The sequence below is a fragment of the Populus nigra genome, chromosome 2 (assembly GCF_951802175.1).
Source record: "Populus nigra chromosome 2, ddPopNigr1.1, whole genome shotgun sequence".
Taxonomy (NCBI): domain Eukaryota; kingdom Viridiplantae; phylum Streptophyta; class Magnoliopsida; order Malpighiales; family Salicaceae; genus Populus; species Populus nigra.
The window spans coordinates 35375888-35397027 of record NC_084853.1 but is presented as its reverse complement, the minus strand read 5'-3'; the positions used below and the strand labels follow the sequence as shown (position 1 = coordinate 35397027).

Here is a 21140-nt window from a genome sequence, read left to right as displayed (position 1 = left end):
TTAAAATCTTTTGGGTTTTTTTTTTTCTTTTGGTTTGCTTAGGGTTTGCTATCAATTTAATATTAAATGATAAAATTCAATAAAAAAACCTATATGGAATTGAAAAAAAAAAGATAAAAAAAGGCTAAAAAACCCAAAAGATTTAGATTAGTGTTTGTTTTTAGGGTTAGCTATTAATTTTAGGGTTTAGTATTTGTTTTTTAGAGTTAAAGATATGGTTTGGGGTAGGGTTTGTTTTTGGGGTTAGAGTTAGGGTTAATTTGTAGTTTGACTCTCTTATTTTTTTGTCAAAATCATTGTTCTCAATTGAATATTTATTAAAGTTAGTATTCACAATCATGTTTTTATTAAAATTATTATTACCAATCATGGTTTTATAAAATTTATATTATTTTTCAAATAGTTTTTTTAGCTTGTATTATTCGAACAAAACTTTTAGAGTGTTGGAGAGGAAAAAAATACTTATTTTCCAATGTCATGTCTTTATACCATGAATATCATAAATATTATAAAGAATAACTTCTAGAAATGCACCGGAGTCATGAGGCAATGGTAGACAGCAGTCTTTGCAAGTACACTTACGATGTATCATTTCAGTTGTAAGCATCCGATATTCCGATTACATTACAGTTAAAAAGAAGCTGCGGGGAGAAAAAAAGGGACAGAAAGGAAAAGCTGGTAACATAAGAGAACCTGCTGTCCAGGCTAATCGCTCGGTTCTCCAAGTGGAACTGGTAGGCCTTTGATATCTGGTGATTGAGAATTGGATATGGAGATCAGTTCAGATCTATACTTTTCTGTTCCATCAAAATAATCTTTCACTTCACTCGGCCTCTCAGTGCTGTTTGAGTTTTCCGGCAACAAGTCCGAGATATCTATGAGCGACTCCCTTGCTGCTACTTCCTCCTCATGAACCTCTTTGCCAGAAGATATCTTATCCATAAAATTAATACCAGTCTGCTGCTATTCCTGTAACATCAAGACACATCATTCTGCTGCGAAAATAAACGAGCTTGAAAGGAATACCATGAGTAGAGCGTTGAATTCCAAGTCAGCAAATAATAACCAGTTCAACACACAAACGCACCAAGAACAAGCATCCCCGTGTAACACCAGCCATGAATGAATATATACTGCATAACCCAATTCCGGACTTCACCAAACCTTTAAGTAAAAGCCAAATACGATTCATCGAAGTTTACAGAGTGATTTAAAAGCCCATATAAGCTTGAGGTTAATCTGCAATCTGCCAGCAAGATTTTGCATTGCCATTTTCACAAGGTAATAAAACCTAGTGCACGGGTGCATAAAAATCAGGTTGGAATTCTACAATTGCGCGGCAATTGTAAGAGTATCAAAGCAAAAGAAAAAAAGAAATCCTCCCTGAGCAATGTAATGAGGAAGCATTTTCCAGTTGCTTCATTAACAATCAGATTATATATATATATATAGAACAACAACAATATTTTAGAAACACCAATCCAATCCACCAAAATCCGAGTTTGATTTACAGAGAATTGAAGCTATGAAAAAGAGCAGAAGCACTCACCCTTCCCTTGGAAACAATTCTCGCTTATGAAACCAAAATCTAAAGTTATTTTCTCGTTGGAAAGAAAGAAAGAATGAAAGAAAATCAATGGTTTTGAATTTATAAATTTAAGAAAGGGTCGAGAAGTTCATAGAACAAGAAACTCTGTTTATGCAAAGCAAACAGGCAACAGCCGGCGAGGCAAAGATTGCAAATTAAGGCGGAGCAAACGTAAAGCAGAAAACAAATCGAATTCGAATTCGCTTTCCTTCCCTCCCACAGAAACCAAGCTTCTTTTTTCTTAAATTGAAAAAAAAATGAATAACATAATAATCAGAATAGAACAGTTGCAGCAGGCAGCAAATTGAAATACGAGAGACAGATAGATCTATATAAAAAAATGATTATTCGAAATGGAGGGTGAATACAATACCTCTGGATCTGGATGGTTGCTTGGCGGGTTGGAGTGTTCACAGTTATGGATTGGCCGAATGATTATCTATGATAAGATAATACAGCGTCAGAAAACGCCAGACGGATGATGCTGGAGTATTTCCATTTCCTATCTTTCTTTTTAACAATAGTTATTAAATATACTATACTAGTTTACTAGCCACAACAATGCCATGGATCGGATTAAAAAAAAATTGAATATGAAAAAAATGTTCAGCTTTCATGAATTTATTTAATATTTTTATTAAATTTAATTTGGTAGAAAAAATCTTTTTACCGATTATTTTTCTAGTTCAAGTTTAAAATTAACCCTTAACAAGGTTATTTTAATGTAATTAGATCAATTTAACAAGTTCAAAAACTACTTAAATGACCAATAAAAATAATGATTTGACTTAAAAAATTTAAGATGATATTTTGTGGTTTAACAAGCCAAACTAACGATCCAAATCATAACAACTTTGTTTTTTTAAAAATATTTTTTTACTTAATAATATGATAGTAAAAATAAACGCAAGTACAATTGAGCAATGATCAAATACTATGATATATGTTTGAAATTGTGATAATCTCATAGAAAACAAATCAATACAAATTATAAAGACTAATTTAAACTAAACTACATGTTAAATAATGAAATTGAAGAAGAAAAAAAGATACAATTTTTCAAAAGAGTAAAAAGAATAAAAAAGGGTCTGACTTAGCGGGTCAACCTTGAAATCTCCTTACCTGACTCTTCACTCAGTCTGGGTTTAAATTTAACACGTGAAGAAGTGACCCCGACATGATTTAGTCAACTTGATGGGTTTGAAAGCAACCTGAATGACCAGTAAAGAGTGTGGTTTGACTTTGAAAAAATTTCAAGGCGGATTGACTCGAGTTTTGCGGTTTAACCCAATTAATTCAAGTTTCGTGACTTAACTCGTCAAACTCATGACCCGGATCATTAACTCCACTGGGTTTAATTTTTTTATTTATTTTAACTATTTTTTATTTAATGATATGATAACAAAAATAGACACTAATAAAATTAATCATCAACCAAATACTAATATGTGTGTTTGAGATTATTATAATCTTATAGAAAGTAAATCAAAACAAATTATAAAGACCAATTAAAAATAAATAAAATGTTGAAAACCAGTTCAAAAATGAAAAAAAAAACCAAAAAGGATACAATCAAAAGAAAAAAAAATGAAAGATAGATTTTCTTAAAAAAAAAAGACCAGCTCCTTTACTATTTATATGAATAATGAAGGAGCTAGGTTTCCCTCAAGTTCTTTTAGTTTTTGATTAATCATTGTCTTGCATTAAATTGCAGATCAGATTAAATTGCTTTAAACATAAAAAAAATATTCAGGTATTTTTTGCGTGACAACTTAAATGTTTTTTTAGTTTCATCCTTAAACTTTACGGTCCAACAAAAACTCAAACAAGTGATAAAAATATAATTTGAGTAAAAAAAATCAAGAAGATATTTAAAATTAAAAATTAAAAATTAAAACGACAACATACTATATTGACTTTGATCAACCCGAGTTTACATATTAAGTCTACACTTAGTTTTTGAGATCATGATAACATATAGAAAATAAATTGAAAAAAATTATGAAGCTCAATTCTCAATTAATCCAATATTGAAGGATGAAATTAAAAAAAAAAATGAGATAACCTAGGTCATAAGACCTAGATAATTTCATAGAAAATAAATCAAAATAAATTATAAAATTCAATTCTCAATCGATCTAATGTTGAAGGAAAACACTAAGAAAAATATTTAATTAAAAAAAACTAAAAAAAAACTTGAGTAAACTAGAGTTAACATGTCAAACCTGTAAATTTATTTGAGCCATAGAGACTGGTACATATTATGTTTTTTCTTTTATGAAAAGAAGCAGTTCTTCTCATAAACTGGGGTATAAGAAATATCTAAAACTAATATGTAGGTACTTGTCATAAGATATATACACTAAACTGACCTGCATTAGAATTCCATATAGAGAGTTTACGTATGTCTATGCAAAGGCTCACGTGACGATTGTGTGAATGATCTTTAGACTTAAGATCACTAAGTTATCTTATGTAAAAAATATTATATTTTGATCATGTTATATGTTATTTTAATCAACGTAACGAACGGGCAAACATTAGGTATAACATGAACTATATAAAGGTATTTGAGTAATCAAGAGATGATTTATTTCCCTAAGTGAATTAGAGAAAATGTTTCGTTTGTTTTCAAATGGTATTGACTGAGAAATCAACCAATGTGGAATGAGATTTGAAAAGAGTTTCAAATCTCATTCAAACATTCAATGATTATTATGTAGAGAACAAACTTGATTTAACATCGTAGACATACTTCATGCTTTAATATTAAATAAAAAAATTATTGATGAAATGATATTTAATTATACTAAAAAATCAATCAGTGAAAGGTTAAGTCAAACCACTAATGACATTTTCTAATATTTAGGGGATCATAACTCGTTGCTAGACGATGCACATGATCTTTAAATATAAATTAATTAATTGTTGAATTAATAGTAAATTAAATTATTTAATAAATTAAATTAGAATTATAATTTATATTTGGGTCAATAAATTAGAAACTTAAAGGGTCACCTACATTAAAAATTATTAGTTAGAAATTAAACTATGATGATTTAATTAAATATGACTTGATTAAAATATATTTTAGAAATTAAAAACTGGAATATAATTAATATAAAGATTATATTTCTAAAATTAAAAAAATCTAAGTAATTACTTGATTTTAAAATTATCCTAAATTAAGCAAGCACGCCAGCCTCAACATGCATTAAATGCCTATCAGTTTAAAAGGCTTAGAAACGCACCCCCTCCAACCTATCTTTAGCATGCGGAACCACCCCCAGCTCGAGCAACCTCTTCAGATACTGTCAAACGCAAGTTACACCCTTAATTCCTGGAAAAGAAAGCTTGTCCGCCGAGAGAATTGCAAGCTGAGCATCCATATACAGAGGAGAAAGACAGAGACCCTGCCTAGCCTAGCCTAGCCTAGCCTAGCCTAGCCAAGCCAAGCCACAGAAAAAACCAATCCTATCAGAAAGAGCCATCCGATAAAGCAAGTCCTGAGAGCCACAAAAAAAGAACTGTTGTAGTGAACAGGTATTTTGACTCAAACGCAACAGTGCTGCCCAGGAAGCACTGTTGCTGTGAGCAGGACTTTTTCCTCAATGTTTACAGTGTATTATTTCCAAGAACTTTCATCCGATAAAGCAAGTCCTGAGAGCCACAAAAGAATCACTGTTGTTGTCTCCATTTCAAAGCAAGTCCAGGGAGCCCCACGACTGAGAAAAACAATAACAAAACTTGCACTGAGCTGCCCAGGAAGCACTGTTGCCGTGAGCAGGACTTTTTCCTCAATGTTTACAGTGTATTATTTCCAAGAACTTTCATCCGATAAAGCAAGTCCTGAGAGCCACAAAAGAATCACTGTTGTTGTCTCCATTTCAAAGCAAGTCCAGGGAGCCCCACGACTGAGAAAAACAATAACAAAACTTGCACTGAGCTGCCCAGGAAGCACTGTTGCTGTGAGCAGGACTTTTCCTCAATGTTTACAGTGTATTATTTCCAAGAACTTTCATCCTATAAAGCAAGTCCTGAGAGCCACAAAAGAATCACTGTTGTTGTCTCCATTTCAAAGCAAGTCCAGGGAGCCCCACGACTGAAAAAAACAATAACAAAACTTGCAAGCAATGAGTTGCCCAGGAAGCACTGTTGTAGTGCACAGGAGTTTTGTCTCTGTGTGTACAGTGTAGTTCCAGGACCTTTTAAAACCCTTGCTATATTGTATTATGGATCTTATGTTGTAATGTTAAGCACATTAAACTGTTTATTAATTAAATAATATGTTGTAAAATCACTCAATTGTTTAATAATGTTGCTTGAACTAAATTGCTATTAAAAGCACAATTTCAATATTTTGATTAAAAAAATTAAAATAAATTACTTGTAAAATAAAAACAGTAAAAATTTATCCCATTCCAACTTCATACTCTAAATTAAATAAATATATCCAAATAATATTGTTTTTTATTTTTAACATCAAAACAATCTAAAAAAACTTATAAAAAAACTTAATTAAAAAAAATAATTTAAAAACACTTACACTACCCAAAACAAAAAATGTTCTCAACACTATATTTCATTCATTCAATGGCTGTGGTGGTTGTCTTTCAAGCACAAGCAGCTTACAGAACAATAACAACCTCTTCACTCTTTTCTTCATCTATTTCACCTCAAACTGGATGACAACATAGTTTACTGCTGTTTCTGACGAGTCTCCTTAATCCATCATCATCCAGCTGCTGCTGCTGCCGCGGCGGCCATCTGCATTGGCTCGCATGCCAAAAGAGTTACACTACTTCGTTCTTACCCACCCGCTACGTAGGCAGCTAGGACGCTTGCTTAAGGGGATTGGCTCTAGCTTCGCTGTTTTCTCTACTTATTTCTTCTCATCTAAATTAAGTTTTTTATATATATTCTGTTTTTTTTTTCTGTGGGAAAATTACTACGTTTCCTGAAAAAAGGGAGGCAACATCCACTCTTAAGCGTAATTGCCCTCGACATGTTCGTAAGATCTCTTCCCCAGTTGCCGCCCAAACCCATGCCGACGACAGCAGGGCCTTCATAATTTTAAATGCGCCAGCTGTTCTGCTTCTTTGCTTCAAATGAGGCCCCGTCATTAAGCATGTCTTGAGCATCGCTTTCCATTCCCAGCTTGGACAGCGCCAGAGCTTGCATGTAGAATGCGGTGGGCCACTCCGGCAAACACACCTGAGCCTGCATTGCATCTCTCAATGCAAGCTCTTCCTGGCCAATCATCAAGTACGACAGGGCTCGCCTCACAACAATAGTACCAGAAGGAACAGACATCATCGATACCAACTGCATTCCCAAAGATGATGATATCAATTAAACTCATGCAGACTTATGGTAATTATACTATTTCAACTAGGAGAGCACAATTCACAGCTCTAAATAAAATGGTCAGTATTTATTGAGATCGAGGACACGAAGAACAAGTTGCATGAAAACTAAAGATGGTTATAAAATTCAGACACGCTGTGCAACTTAGGCAAGATAGATGACACTGGAGAGGCAGAATGATGCTAAATACATCCATCCCAATAAATTGCAGAGAGCCAAACTGACATTTGAGGCTCGCACTGTATGGCAATATAATCATCGAATCTCCATGGATATGTCTAGCTTGTCATATCACATCATTCACTTCTTAATTCTCCTTCCGGAATGGTGTAGGTTAGATAGAAGTTAAGATGATAGGGTTCTGTTTGGGATATCTAATGGCTATCTTGAGCTAGAGAAGGACGTGTATTAGTTACAGGGTTGGATGAAGTAAAAAACATGCAGGCAACCCAGGCTGCCAAAAGGTGGGCTTGAAACCCATCATCAGACGCACTTGGGGGATTTTGTTTGGCACGCAGCTGCTTCTAGGTTGCAAAAGCATTTGCACATTATGCAGATCTAGATTATACTTATGGAACTGAGACATTCACATGGAAGTGCCCTTGAAAAAAAAACTGAAGTTGGAAGAAGAAAATCATGATAAATTTTAGGTTTAAACTTAATGTCATGGTGCATCATTTGGAGCTGTCCAAACAAAACTATAATAGAGTTGAAGTTAATAGATGGTGAGGGTACACTGAGTTTAATCCCCATCTTTAGAACAAGTATCTGATTTGGCCCCTATAATTTTTTATCTTCATATCTATCATTGATTGGCAAATGTTGATCAACTTAGTCCTGTAGTTCACAGGCCTCTACAACGTTACATTTTTTTTTGGCTAGCTCAGCTAATTTTTGTACACATGATACTCCACGGCATGGTAAAGAAGGAACCAAACCACCCATGCCACTCAGCAAAAATTGAAACAGCAAAATAAAACAAGGGAACCCAAAAGTTCAAAAGTCCAATTTTCATGCAAATTAAAATTCATTTTAGATAGAAATCAAGCATGCAATACTAGTTATAACATTCCACGACTTACTGTAAATGAATCAACCAATAGAGAGGGAGATACCTTTGTATAATATTCTATGGCATTTTTAAAATCTTTGTCTCTGAAAGCAATATCCCCAAATTTCTTTGTATTCAGCATATCTTGTACTTGTTGTGTCCACTCTTGAAATGACAACTTCAAAGGAAACAGATATACAGAGAGTTAGACGATGGTAATAAGGACGTCTAATGCCGGCAGCATGCAAAAGAAACATGAAGAAGCAAAGGGTTGATTATATTAAAACAGTACAGGCAACTAAGCGAAACCAACTGGCAATAAATAAAGAAGCCAAATTATGTTACCAAACAATAGAAAGTGAGTAAAACAAAGGAAATCATGCATCGCCACAACCCACCTCATTTTCTGCACCTTCTTCATCTTTATAGCCTGTTTTAAGCAAAATTTCATGCACTGCAGTAAGATCCATCCTTGCACAAGCCTTTCCAAGTGGGGAAAGCATGGTTGGCAGCGCTGCTGGAGTTTTAGATAGACCCATTAGCACATGAGACGCAACCTAGAAGAACCAATTTGAAAGTATGCATTAGTACGGCTACAACACAAGTTCAACTATCCCATTATAGAAAAAAGACCTGTTTTCCATTGATAATAAGATCAAAGAAAAATCACCTCCTTTTGTTTCTGGAGAGGGGCCACTGCTGTAAGGAGAAACTTAATGTCAGGTCGATCTTTGGACTCATACTGTAGACATTTTGAGGCTAGTTCAACCAAAGCAGTTCCGTCTTCATTTGCATATTGTCCTTCCAAGGATGAGTCCATCAGCAATAATAAATTCTTCCCTCTTATCAAGTCCAATGCCTGTAGAAACAAATCTCATATGAAATAATTATTCCAAGTTATAAACACCCAATGACTAGTCACTGGTCAGAATGTCAGAATATGAAGTCCAGCTGATCTATATCACAGAATTAACAATTCACATATGGTAACACGCTATATTTGCTTAGGAAGGAGAAGGCATAATGAGATCCAGGTATTGGGATGCCACTGTAAAACAAATAGTTTCAAAAAGATAAGGATTAGTTACAAGGATAACATACATGGCTTGGAGGGATATGTTTCCCACTCAAAAGATCCAGTAGAACAGTTCCATAACTGTATACCACACTCTCAGGGATGACCCTACCTGCAATAATTGGGCATCCAATCATAAACCGTGATGTAAGTACACAATTTTAATCTCTTTGTATCATCAAAATCAGACATTCGTAGAAGACTGGTTCAATGCTTTTCCTTCCCAGTACTGATAAAAAAAAATCCTGAAATGTCAATATTTTGAGAACAATTTGAGAGAATGGAACGCATGAATAAGATTTTTATTCAAAATCAATGTCAGTAGGATAGGATTCAATACTGTTTTTGACTTGTTTGATGATGTGAATGTACTCCATAAACTCACAGTGGCTGAAGGACAATCAAATGTGAGTTTATGTACAACAGATTAATATTTTAATTTCTAGCTTAATAATCCTTGCAGTTTACGCCCGACATCATATACTGGAAGGTGCAGACTTCCAAGAGTTGATCTGCCTCAGTGCTGGGTTATAAGAATGCACCTGTTCGCAAAAATTCTGGCGGTGTGTAAGCCAAATTTGTGCTGTAGCTTTTCCCATCCCGGCTATTTTTCATCAAGCCAAAACTAGATAATCGGGGGTCACCATCCTGGCATAAAGATGAAACTACGTGAAACAAAAGACCACAAAAGTTCAGAATAAGTTATTAAAGGCGATGTGAAAATTAGTCTGTGTAAACATGTAGGCATTTTACTAGGTAGAAAAACAGAGATATAGAATAATTGGAGAGTTTAACTTCTACAAATGAAAAAGATACTACAGAGGCATATGCAATTCAAGCAAATCACGTAGAGAAATTCTTGACATTTTTGCCAGGTTACAATGACATGCCATACTTCACATTATGCATCCGCAGCAAAAATCATGGACGGTAATGGTTGTCAGTTGTCACAATGATGTGGCAGAGATTAGAGTGATGAGCATGGTGTTAGATAGAGAGTGATTAGATGATAGGTAAATGCCAAAGACATGAACAAGTAGAGAGAGCTGGTAGGCAAAAATAGTCATAACAAGTAGAAGGTAATGCACACAATCCTAATCTTTTTGTATTCAACAAGATTATTGCACAGGTCAATATGCATGCCTAAAGTAATTTTAGAGAATCAAGAAAGATTACATAGTTATTAGAGACTTTATATTGTTCCATTTTCACACGGGAGGATTGCATGTAACAAAAAATCCAGGCTTTAATTTAAAACTGTTCGATGAAACTGTGGCACATTGAACAAGAGGGCAGCAAAACAAGTTTGAGAATGCTAAGTAACCTCATCAAAAAGAACTCTGTAGGCATTCAAATCATGGTAAATCTTGCGGTTCTGGGCATTGCAATGATCAAGCACTTGGGCAATGTAATAAGCAACTCTGACACGCATTTCCCATGGCAAAGGCTGTTTTTCCCCTGCCATAAACAGAGCAACTTGATCATAGAAATCATTTTTCAAAAATGAAAAAATAAATAAAAAGATGATTCTAAAGATGCTTAAAAAAAGAAAAAAAGAAAAAGAAAAAGAAACCCAAAACGTTTTAAAAAAAGAGTAACCAAACAACATCATCTCATAAAAGTAGTAGCAGCAGCAGTACAGTGAAAAAGATGCTTAGAGAGAGTGTCATTAGGCATGTATTCAGCCACCAACAAGCGCTCATCACCCTCCGCACAGCACCCAATCAAATTGACCAATCTGTTATGGCGAACTTTTCCAACCCCAGAAGCCTCAGTGAGAAACTGGTTCGGGTCAGGCCAAGAGAGCCTGGAGAAACGCTTGACAGCAACAAGCCTGTGACTATTGTCATTATTATTACTCTTGAGCTTTCCTCTGTAAACCACATTGGGAGCCTTCTCTCCACTCTCGGATACAATCAAATCGCTGCTGAATCCATTGGTGGCGGCTCGAAGCTCGGCCAAGGAGAACTCCCTGAAGGGAGGGACGAGTTGGTCTTGATCGTGATTTTCTTGGGAGTCAGGTTGGTCATTAGCGGGTAGATCTGGCTTGGCTTCTTCAGGGAGAGGACGGTCTAGATCAGGAGAAGCTAGATGGGTGGTTTTGGACTGAAAACAACCCATTATTACAGGAAGAGGACAGACTATACTATCCCTTTTTTTCTATAAGAGAAATACACAGTAGCAGAAGAACTAGCCTAGTAGCAGTAGTATGAAATCAACATTTATTCATTTATTTTAGTTGGGCGTAAATGAAGTGGTTGGGAAGGAAAGGTTGAAGATTGTGTAAATTTAATGGAGGTTGACTGACTTGGAGTTGGGGTCTTCTTTCTTTGATCGCTACCACTAGACACTGCTACTGCTTTATAATGATACCATCTCCACTCCAATCCAATCCCACTGAGAATGACAAGGTAGTAGTGAAGATGGAACTCAAAAGTCAAAAAGACTTGAAGGAGGGAGGTGATCAGGCCTTCTTCTCTCTCTTGTCTGCATGCTCAAAACACTAGAGACGAGGGAGGTCACATGACTAGTTCATCGCCAGCACGTGAAGAGAGAGAGAACATATATATTAGTTTTTTCTTTTTTCTTTTTTCTGGCTCAGGTTTTTCAGACAGTGAGTGTATGGCGGAGCAAACTGATTTCATTTTTTAATAAATAATTGTTGTTGGAAACTGTTGTTTCGTCATCGTCATCGTCATCTTATGCTTATATTGCTCTGAAACAAGGATGAAGGCAGACATGAAGAAGTTGAGGAGGAGAAGGCAGTTCCAAAACAAGGAAAAAAAGAGTTGAGGAAAGAGAAGGAGATTGTCAAATTTAGAAAAGTAACTCTGTGGGTCTGTTCTAGTAAGATGCTTCCCCCCGAAAAGCGGTGCTAGAGGACAGGAAGGTAGTGTCCGGGAAGGCAGCCCATTTGAAAAAATCAAATATTTAAAAAAAAAAACAACTAATACTAAATATTACTGAAGCTTTTTACTATCTATCTCAAATAAATAAATAAAATATATAAAAAATTTGGTTAGTTTTCATTTTTATTGAATCATAATTTTTTTTAATCCTCTAGGAGTGGACATGCATTAGACCAAAAGATTTTTTCTATTAAAAATAATGTTCACATAGCAAAAATATATTTTAAAAATAAAAAAAATATATAACGAATTGAACTAAATCAAATAAGTTAGTTTTTATTTTTATTAGATAATAAAAAAAGATAATGACAGCAAGTTAATCAAATTTAAAAATAAATAATAATAATAACAATAACTTGTGGAAAAAAAACATTTTTATAAAAAAAAACAAATGATGTAGCTCAATTTTCATCTCACTAAATACAAAAATATAAAGTTTGATAAAAGAATGACAAAAAAATCAACTCGAGTCAATTCGAGGTCGCATGACAAATTTATAACTCGGGGAATAAGGGGCAAGTTAACTAGGATTAACCTGTTAAACCCGTAGCTCAGGTCATGAAATCGGAATAACCCAATAGAAAAGAAAATGTAAGAAACTACAAAGCTAAAAAAAAATAAGTAAAAATGATAAATAAAAAAATCTAACTCGCGTTAACTTTTCAATCCCATGACCCAGAAAATTAGACCAAAAGCACCATGTCTGAAAAAATCATGAAACTCAATTTCTAACCAATTAAATGTTGAAATATTAACTTGGAAAAATAATATCAATTACATAAAAGATCCAAAACAAAAAAAACAAAAAATAAAAGAATTGAAATACAAAAAAATTATTTTTTATTGAACGATGAAATTTTAAAAAAAATTTAAACAAAAGGAGCAAAAAAAACAACCAAAAGAATAAAGATCAAAATTAAAATAACAATAAAAATAAATTTTTGATTGAAAGTTGAAATTGAAAAAAAAAAATCAATTCAACAAAAGACTCAAAATAATAATTAGAGGAATGAAGATCAAATTAGAAAAAGTAATATATGGCAAATTGGGATGGAAGAATAAAATTGAAAATGAATAAAACTTCCACACAAGAGTTAAGAACAAAAATTAGAACTCAAAAGAATAAGGACTAAAGTTGAAATATCAACAATAAAGAAGGTGAAACTGTAATTTTAAGGAGAAGAGAGAGAAAAAAAATAAAGGTTCATCGGCGATAAACTAGACCCCTAGTGCTAACACGCGTCACACCACCAAGAAAAGGACATAACAACTCTTCCAATGACTTAGTGAAAGGACATTTTTGAATGCCGAGAGGCGCTGCATGCGTCGCCTAAAGGGCGCAGACTTTTCCTACACACTAGAGATTGCACCACACACTCCCCAACCTTTTTGTTTTTTTTGTTTTTTATTATTTTGATATTTATTCAAATACCAAATTCCCCCTAAGTTAACATGATAATAACGGAAAAAATCATTACTCGAAGACCAAAAAAACCCCCTTTAACACCAGTAAAATTTGTTACTTATAAGAGTATTTTGGTCATTTCACTCTATATATATTTGGTCAAATATCAAATTTCTCCTTAGCTGAATTGATAATAATAAAAAAAATCATTGTGAAAATATAAAATTGCCCATTGACGTCAATTTTAAAATATTTTGCTTCTAGTGATATTTTGGTTGTTTCACGATGCCTTTGAAATGAAAAAACAATTATTTGTCTCCGGTCAATTTGATAATAATTAATGAAACTTGTGAAAAATATCTAAATACCCCTAATAATCAATATTAATTTTTTTTTAATGGAGAGGCAAAACCATAAAATATAAAATTATAGTTTTAGTAAACAATGATTTCACTCAAAAGCTATAATGAAAATCATGTTTCTTAAACTATTTAGCATGTATTATATGGTTTGTGCATTTGATGTTTTATATTTATTTTATATATGAATCAAATGGTTAAACAAGTTTAGACATACTGGGATTGAACCATTACTTTGCAGAAAGTTTGATAGAATATTCAGCAATGTTGTGGCGACTTTACATTATGCATGGACTCCATCTTCCAAAACTTTACTTGATGATGATGCTGTGAATTAAAGCACTCAGGATGTTAATGTTAATGAAGAAGAAAATCTGAAGGAAGGAAATAGTGATTCAGAGGAGGATGTCATTCCCAATCATACAAACGATGCCTACAATTTAGTTGCTTGAGTTAATATGGGAAATAACATTACTACAAATAAGAGTGGAGAGAGAAAAGCAAGGGAACAATACGGTGGGCAAAGTAGAAAGAAAAACAAAAAACCTTATGAATTTGGAGCTCAATTACTTTCACATTAGGATCATCTACTTGATTGTGTTTCAATCAGGAATGATAGTGGGGATAAGATAAGGTGTAGTATTAGTGAGGTGATAGTAAAGGTCCATTCCATACCTGAAATTACTTTCGGTGATGACTTATATTGTTTTACTACTAAGTACTTGTTTAAGAAGAATAAAAGAGAGATTTGGGCATCAATTAGAGATATTGATAGGAAGTATCAATGGCTTTAAAAAATATACCAGAGAAGTCAAAAGCACTAAATCAAGGTTAATATTACTTTAATGATGCTTTTAGTTTTTGTTCTATCTTGAACAATTATGTTGTGGTTAATTCTTCTATTTTATTGTCAATTGCTTTAACAGCTAGATGTTATGGGAGTTTTGTTGTGGTGCCAAATGATATACAAGCTTAGAATAATGGGACATTGAGTCATAAGGCTGATGTATTGAAGCATGAAAAGTAGTGCTAATTTCAGTAGAGAACCACATTTCTTAATTATGTTTGCGAATTGCTAATCTAACATGTTTTAAATTTACAGCCATATTGTGTTGTTTGATGTTATGTTGAGGGAGAATTATTATGAATGTTCTTAAATCTGTTTGCATATTGCTAATCTAATATGTTTTAAATGTATAACCATATTGGTAAACTTGTTATGTTGTCTGCTATTATGTTGATGGTGAATTATTATGAATGTTCTTATCTAGGTGCCGGAGAAAAATTTCAAATCCTAACTAGTTCTATTATTGTAATGTTATTGATAGCAATAACAATATGGATCCAATTATATGTTAAATTTCTAGTATCAACCTTTATGAAACATGAATGAGAAATCACACATCACCAACAAAATTAAAAATTTATGTATGTTTACGTTGTTTCAAATCATAATAGAATAAAAAAAAATGTGAGACACCAAGAGAAAGAACTGAAAACCAAAACATGAAATTACAACAAGTAAATTGAATTGACAATTCTTTTTATAACATCAATAATTAATAGAGTTATGGTTCTCAGCATAACAATTCTATATTTTTCATCATGTCCAACTTTAGACAAACCAATATGATTAATGCTTGACTTTTGTGACATAAGTCATGTGAAATAAAACTATTCCAACGTTTTTTTCTTGACAGTAATTATATACAAGGCTGCAAGTTGAAAAGAAATTAGAGTACATACAATTGAAAAGCAAACCAAAGTCCAGTAATTATTTATTTATGATCTCATCAAAACATCAAAAGAAATTGGTCATGCCAATATGAAATAGGAATAGTGACAATGAAATAGTGGATATAATGTATGAAAAGTTGGCAAAATATATATACAAGAGAATATATGTCAGACATATTCGTAATTGGGACTGACATATAATATGGGTATTCTATCAATTTATAAAAGTTTTTTATAGTATATTGATGCAGACTATATTTTATATGTTATTTGTTTGGTTATAATAATTTACTAAAACTTGTAAAAGCATTTTTATCATTTTTTTCATCTTACAATACTTGCAGATTCCTATATAATACATGTTGTAACTTCAATATAAAAAATAACCTTCATAAACGTTTCAATACACTACTATAAGAAAACTTTTAGTCTTAGGAGCTCATACAAAATAAATTGTAGTTGTAAATTACTCTTATGTCCTCCAATTTTATCCATAACTTTCAGTGCAAAACAAAGGCTTATTTGTTTTTAAATTCAATGCCAATGAAGTTCAATGGTCTTTCAATACAAGCTTAGTCGTACCTTTTATCAATCTTGTATGAATTATATACAATTCTTTACTAGAGTTTGTCCTCAAACTGTTTCTTTTTATGATGGTTTTTTGCATATAGGTATTTTAGTGATACGCAGCATCAAATGAAGTTTCCAGTCGACCTAACTATTTAAGTCAAAAACAATTGATTGAATTTTTATTTCACGTGAAAAACCTTGCATATAATCTAGTGCGTATTTTTCTTTGTCATACTTTACTTACCATTTCCAAACACGTAAAAAAAACATGAAGTTCATTTTTTTTCTTTTTCTATATATGTTGTGAATAAAATTGATGTTATTAATTTATAACATGATATTATTTTTTTCATATCTTTCAAATTGATAAATAGTGTAGTCAATTGATATATGAAAAGTGATGGATTTTTTTTTGTATGATATGAATTGTAATGAATACAAATATTTGTAATTGAATTTGTGTAGGTAGATATGGCAGATGAATGGGTTCATGCTATGTTTGGTGTTAATTATGACGACAATTATGATAACATGATGAATTGTGTAATTGATCATATTAATTATAGTGGTACCAATGATAGTGGTGGAGCTGCTAGTGATGGTAATGGAGAAGCTAATGCTGTTGGCGATGATGAGGATGATTTCAGCGAAACTAGTGATGATGATGACAATGTTGATGATAGTGATGAAAACGAAGATGAAAATTGTACTGATGACGAGGATGAATCATTTTGGCAACGAGAGTTTGATCGTAAAAAACTATTGTTGTGCACCGCTAGTTCTTTACACATGTATTATGCTACTTATATGCATAAGAAACCTTGTATGATTTCATATAACGTAAGGATGAGATGGTTGAATGAAGTCGTATGAGGACACTGGAAACAATGTGTTAACATGTTTAGGATGGATGCAACTACGTTACAAAATCTTTGTTATGACTTGGAAACAAAGTATAGGTTGAAAACATCGAAAAGGACAAGTGTTATTGAGATTGTGACAATGTTTTTGTACACCATTACATTAGGTGCAACAAATAAGCAAGTCTAAAAAAGATTTCAACATTATGGTAAAACTGTGAGTCGATATTTTAATGAAGTATTGAAGACAATTTGTTTGCTTGTAGTAGATATAATTAAACTAGAGGACTCTGAATTTTTAAACACTCCACGAGAAATTGCGATGAATCCGAGATTTATGCCTCATTTTAAGGTTAGATAAATTGTGTTTATAACAATTATTAAATTTGTTATAATTTTCTTACTTATCATTGCAGGGAAATATTATTTGGTTGATGCTATCCAAATGAGTATGGATATCTCGGTCCATATAAAGGTGAGAGATATCATTTCCAAGATTTTCAACGTCGTGGGCAACCAACAAGCCGGGAAGAGCGATTCAATCGTGCACACTTGTCACTTCGCAATGTCATTAAACGTGCATTTGGAGTGTGGAAACAAAGATGGAGAATTTTGTAGAACATATTGGCATATCCATACATATCATAAGTGCAGATTGTAGTGGCATCAATGACACTACATAACTATATTAGGAGGAAGTCATAATAAGATGTTGCATTTATAGAATATGATTGCAATCCTAATTTTATTCTTGATGATTTTTAGTTGATGTTGTTCCATGTTCTTAAAGCCAAGGCAACCAGAGGTCTTCTTGAATGAATTATGACCTTGATGGAATAATAGATAATTTAATGAGATGATTGAAGAACAACAATAATGTAACATTCTTATTTTTTTTTATGTATTAATAAAAAAATGCTCACAAATGCTACTCATAAATCAAGGAAAGGATTAAATAATGAGTGACGCGGGACAACAAGCAAAAGAATTAAAGCCGGGAAAAGAAAGAAGCTTAGAGGAAGAAGAGGAGAAGAAGAAAGCCAAAGAAGAGAGGAGAGGAGAGTAGGGAGATGCAAAATCTGCAAATTTTCATTAATCATCAAAAATCCCCTAACATTTAGAAAAGTAGGGTATTTATACTAAAACCCTAACTAGAATAAGCAATTGGGCTTATGACCCATTTAAATAAAATATCCAACAATAACTAAACCCAATCCAACAAATAAAACAAAATTCGTAAACCTTAACTAAAAGTTCATATAAATTAAAACAAAAAACATAAGCTAAAGCCCAATTTCTCAATGGTTTGGGCTATCCTCCATCGTCTATAATTATACGCGCGCGTAACCAATGTTTCCGGTTCGGTGTCCCCATCAATTCTCCCGGGGTTGGAAGAACTCGACCCCGTCGAGTATAGGTCAAGGCAGCTCCGATAATGCTCTCAAAGATAAGGATCAAGCTGTTATGATGTCTCTCTGATAATCCAAGTATAGTCTGCATCTGGTCGTCGAGCCCATATACTGGGATTTGTTGAAGTTCACCACCCCTGGTAAAAACAACTTGTGCATTCAAAGTAGCATTAATATGTTCCTTTTGTGCCAAAGATATGGATAATGAGGTAGGCGTATCAAAAGGAGCATCAAGGATAGGCTGTATTTTATAAATACTGAGGTCTTTCATGTTAAAAGTAGAGTTAATATCAAAGTTTAATGGCAATTTAATGACATAATTATTTGATTTAATCATATGCAACACTTTGAATGGTCTAGCACTACTTACTTGCAATTTATGATCGGTTTTCAAAGAATACCGTTCAGGTCTAATCTGAATCATGAAATAATCTCCAACATTAAATGCATCGTGATACTTAAGTAAACCAGCTCGAAACTTGTATTGGTCAAGTGAGAGTAAAGACCAAGAAACAAGGCAATAAACTGAGAACAAGATCAGAGAAGAGAGGGGAGATAAGTTTTAGAAGAGCAGACCAAAACAGCAATGCTTTTGAAGGGAGCAATAATCATCAAGATTTGATTAACAATCAGTTCTTGAATCAGCAGCAGCAACAAGAGGATTTGTCATCCAGGAATCCAAGATGGGTGCATTTGCCTGTGACTATATGTGAAGCTTTAAGGACTTTTGGAGCTGAGTTTAATTGCTTTTTACCTTGCCGGTCTTCATGCATGGCAAGTGAAAAAGAGAAAGAAGAGAAGGCAGCGGCAGCAGGATCTAATAACAATGGCAGTAGCTCTTGTGGGGCGGTGTTTGCTAGGTGGTTGGTGGCAGTGCAAGAGGAAGAAGGGAAAGGGAGGGAGATAGAGTTGGTGGTTGGAGAAGAAGAAGTCGAAGAGGAAAGAGATGAGAGGAGGAGGAGCTATAGGAGACATGTCTATGAAGAGATTCAATTTAAAGATGAGAAATTTGGAGGAAATGAGGATTTGCAAGAAGAGGAAGAAGCAAGGGTAAATATTTGTATACCACCAAAGAATGCTTTGTTGTTGATGAGGTGTAGATCTGATCCTGTTAAAATGGCTGCTCTAGCTAATAAGTTTTGGGAAGCACCTGCTCCACAAGTTGAAGAAGATGAGCAAGAAGATAATGAAAAGGATAGAAATTTGGGAGTAGAAGAAGAAAAGCGTATCAATGTAGAAGATAAAAGAGAAGTTGGGCCAGGTCATGAAGAGGAGGAGCAAATGAAAGTTGTGCAAGAAAGTATAAGGGAGCACAAGAAGGATTTGTTTGTGGCTGAAAATCTGGTCTCTTTCGAAACTGTTGAAGAGCAGCATATTCAAGAAACTGGAGTAGGTTTGGCTCTTTTGGAAGGCGAAGGTGGAGCAGATAGCCAACAAGTCAGAAGCACAGTTGAGAACATTGATGGGGTTCTACAAGAAGGGAATCTGGTGAAGCAAGAAGAGGAACCAGAAATTCATGAGGTCGTGAACTTGCAGCCAACAGCCACAGCACAAGAAACTGTTGGTCTATGCAGTCATCAGTCTTCACAAGATCAAGAAATTGCAGATCCAGAGGCCTTGATGAATCACGAAAATGAAAACAAGATGGTTCAAGAAAATGAGGATAATCAAGAAGACAGAACACTCAAAGCAGAACAAGAAGGCAGGCTGATCGGCGTTTCCAGATTGCTGCATTTTGAGGATGAACAGTATTTTTCAATAGTGAATAGTGAACAGTAAATTCTTGTAATCAGAACAGTAGGTTTTTAACATGGATTTTTTTTTCCAGATCAAACCGGATCTAGGGTTTAGTATAAACATTATAGACCGTTTAATTGTAAGAACAATTAAAAGGCTTCCTTTGATACCAAATTTGACACGGGACAACAAGCAAAAGAATTAAAATCGGGAAAAGAAAGAAGCTTAGAGGAAGAAGAGGAGAAGAAGAAAGCCAAAGAAGAGAAGAGAGGGGAGTAGGGAGATGCAAAATCTGCAAATTTTCATTAATCATCAAAAATCCCCTAAAATTTAGAAAAGTAGGGTATTTATACTAAAACCCTAACTAGAATAAGCAATTGGGCTTATGGCCCATTTAAATAAAATATCCAACAATAATTAAACCCAATCCAACAAATAAAACAAAATTCGTAAACCTTAACTAAAAGTTCATATAAATTAAACCCAAAAACATAAGCTAAAGCCCAATTTCTCAATGGTTTGGGCTATCCTCCATCGTCTATAATTATACGCGTGCGTAACCAATGTTTCCGGTTCGGTGTCCCCATCAATGAGGGAATTGGGTGTGAAATTGAACTTTTAAAGGAAATAAGGGACAAGATAAAGAATGTTTTAGAATTCATGGGTCAAGATGTAAATAGATAAAATAAAGGGGATCAATTTACAATTAAGCAAAATGAAAGGGTCAAATAGTAAATAAAAAAATAAAGAGTATAAATTCCCCTTCCATCTCTTCTTGGCCGACAATTTGAGGGAAAAGAGAGCGTTAAGGTTTTCTTTGAATTTCTTCACCAAATTCTTACTAAATCTCTTGTAAAATGGTAGTTTAAAAGTAATCTAAGGCTTAGTGAGTGATTAAAGGAATAAATAGAGTGATTTTAAAGGGTTTAAAAGCTTGGAAAAGGAGGCTTGGCAAGAGAGAGAGGAAAGCAAAAAGTGGAGAGAGACTTAAATTTCTTGCAAATTCTTCTTTGATTTCTTGTTGTTTAAAGGTAAGAACAACCTATATTGTGTTTTAACTTTGAAAACTTAAC

The 21140-nt window shown here is 33.5% G+C and overlaps 1 protein-coding gene and 1 long non-coding RNA gene across 2 annotated transcripts; both read right to left on the bottom strand.

The window, feature by feature from the left end:
- Window positions 1-565: 565 nt before the first annotated feature.
- LOC133682099 (uncharacterized) lies at window positions 566-2157 on the bottom strand. The gene is made up of 2 exons (XR_009836608.1): window positions 1962-2157; window positions 566-969 (listed from the first exon to the last, which is right to left on the bottom strand). It is a non-coding gene; the product is annotated as an uncharacterized LOC133682099 (long non-coding RNA).
- Window positions 2158-5998: 3841 nt separating this feature from the next.
- Window positions 5999-11895, bottom strand: LOC133682681 (serine/threonine-protein kinase BSK2-like). Its single transcript, XM_062106151.1, has 8 exons — window positions 10722-11895; window positions 10406-10539; window positions 9624-9729; window positions 9108-9193; window positions 8677-8865; window positions 8405-8563; window positions 8071-8184; window positions 5999-6913 (listed from the first exon to the last, which is right to left on the bottom strand). The coding sequence occupies exons 1-8, from the start codon at window positions 11200-11202 to the stop codon at window positions 6662-6664; spliced, it is 1521 nt and encodes a 506-aa protein (XP_061962135.1). The 5' UTR covers window positions 11203-11895; the 3' UTR covers window positions 5999-6661.
- Window positions 11896-21140: the final 9245 nt, after the last annotated feature.

Excerpts from the sequence above, each read along its gene's own strand:
- LOC133682681 (XM_062106151.1), bottom strand. The coding sequence starts at position 11,202 with ATGGGTTGTTTTCAGTCCAAAACCACCCATCTAGCTTCTCCTGATCTA. Across the intron at positions 9,194-9,623 it reads GCCAGAATTTTTGCGAACAG|GTAGGGTCATCCCTGAGAGT; the intron begins GTGCATTCTTAT and ends CAATTATTGCAG. Across the intron at positions 6,914-8,070 it reads CCATAGAATATTATACAAAG|TTGGTATCGATGATGTCTGT; the intron begins GTATCTCCCTCT and ends TTGGGAATGCAG.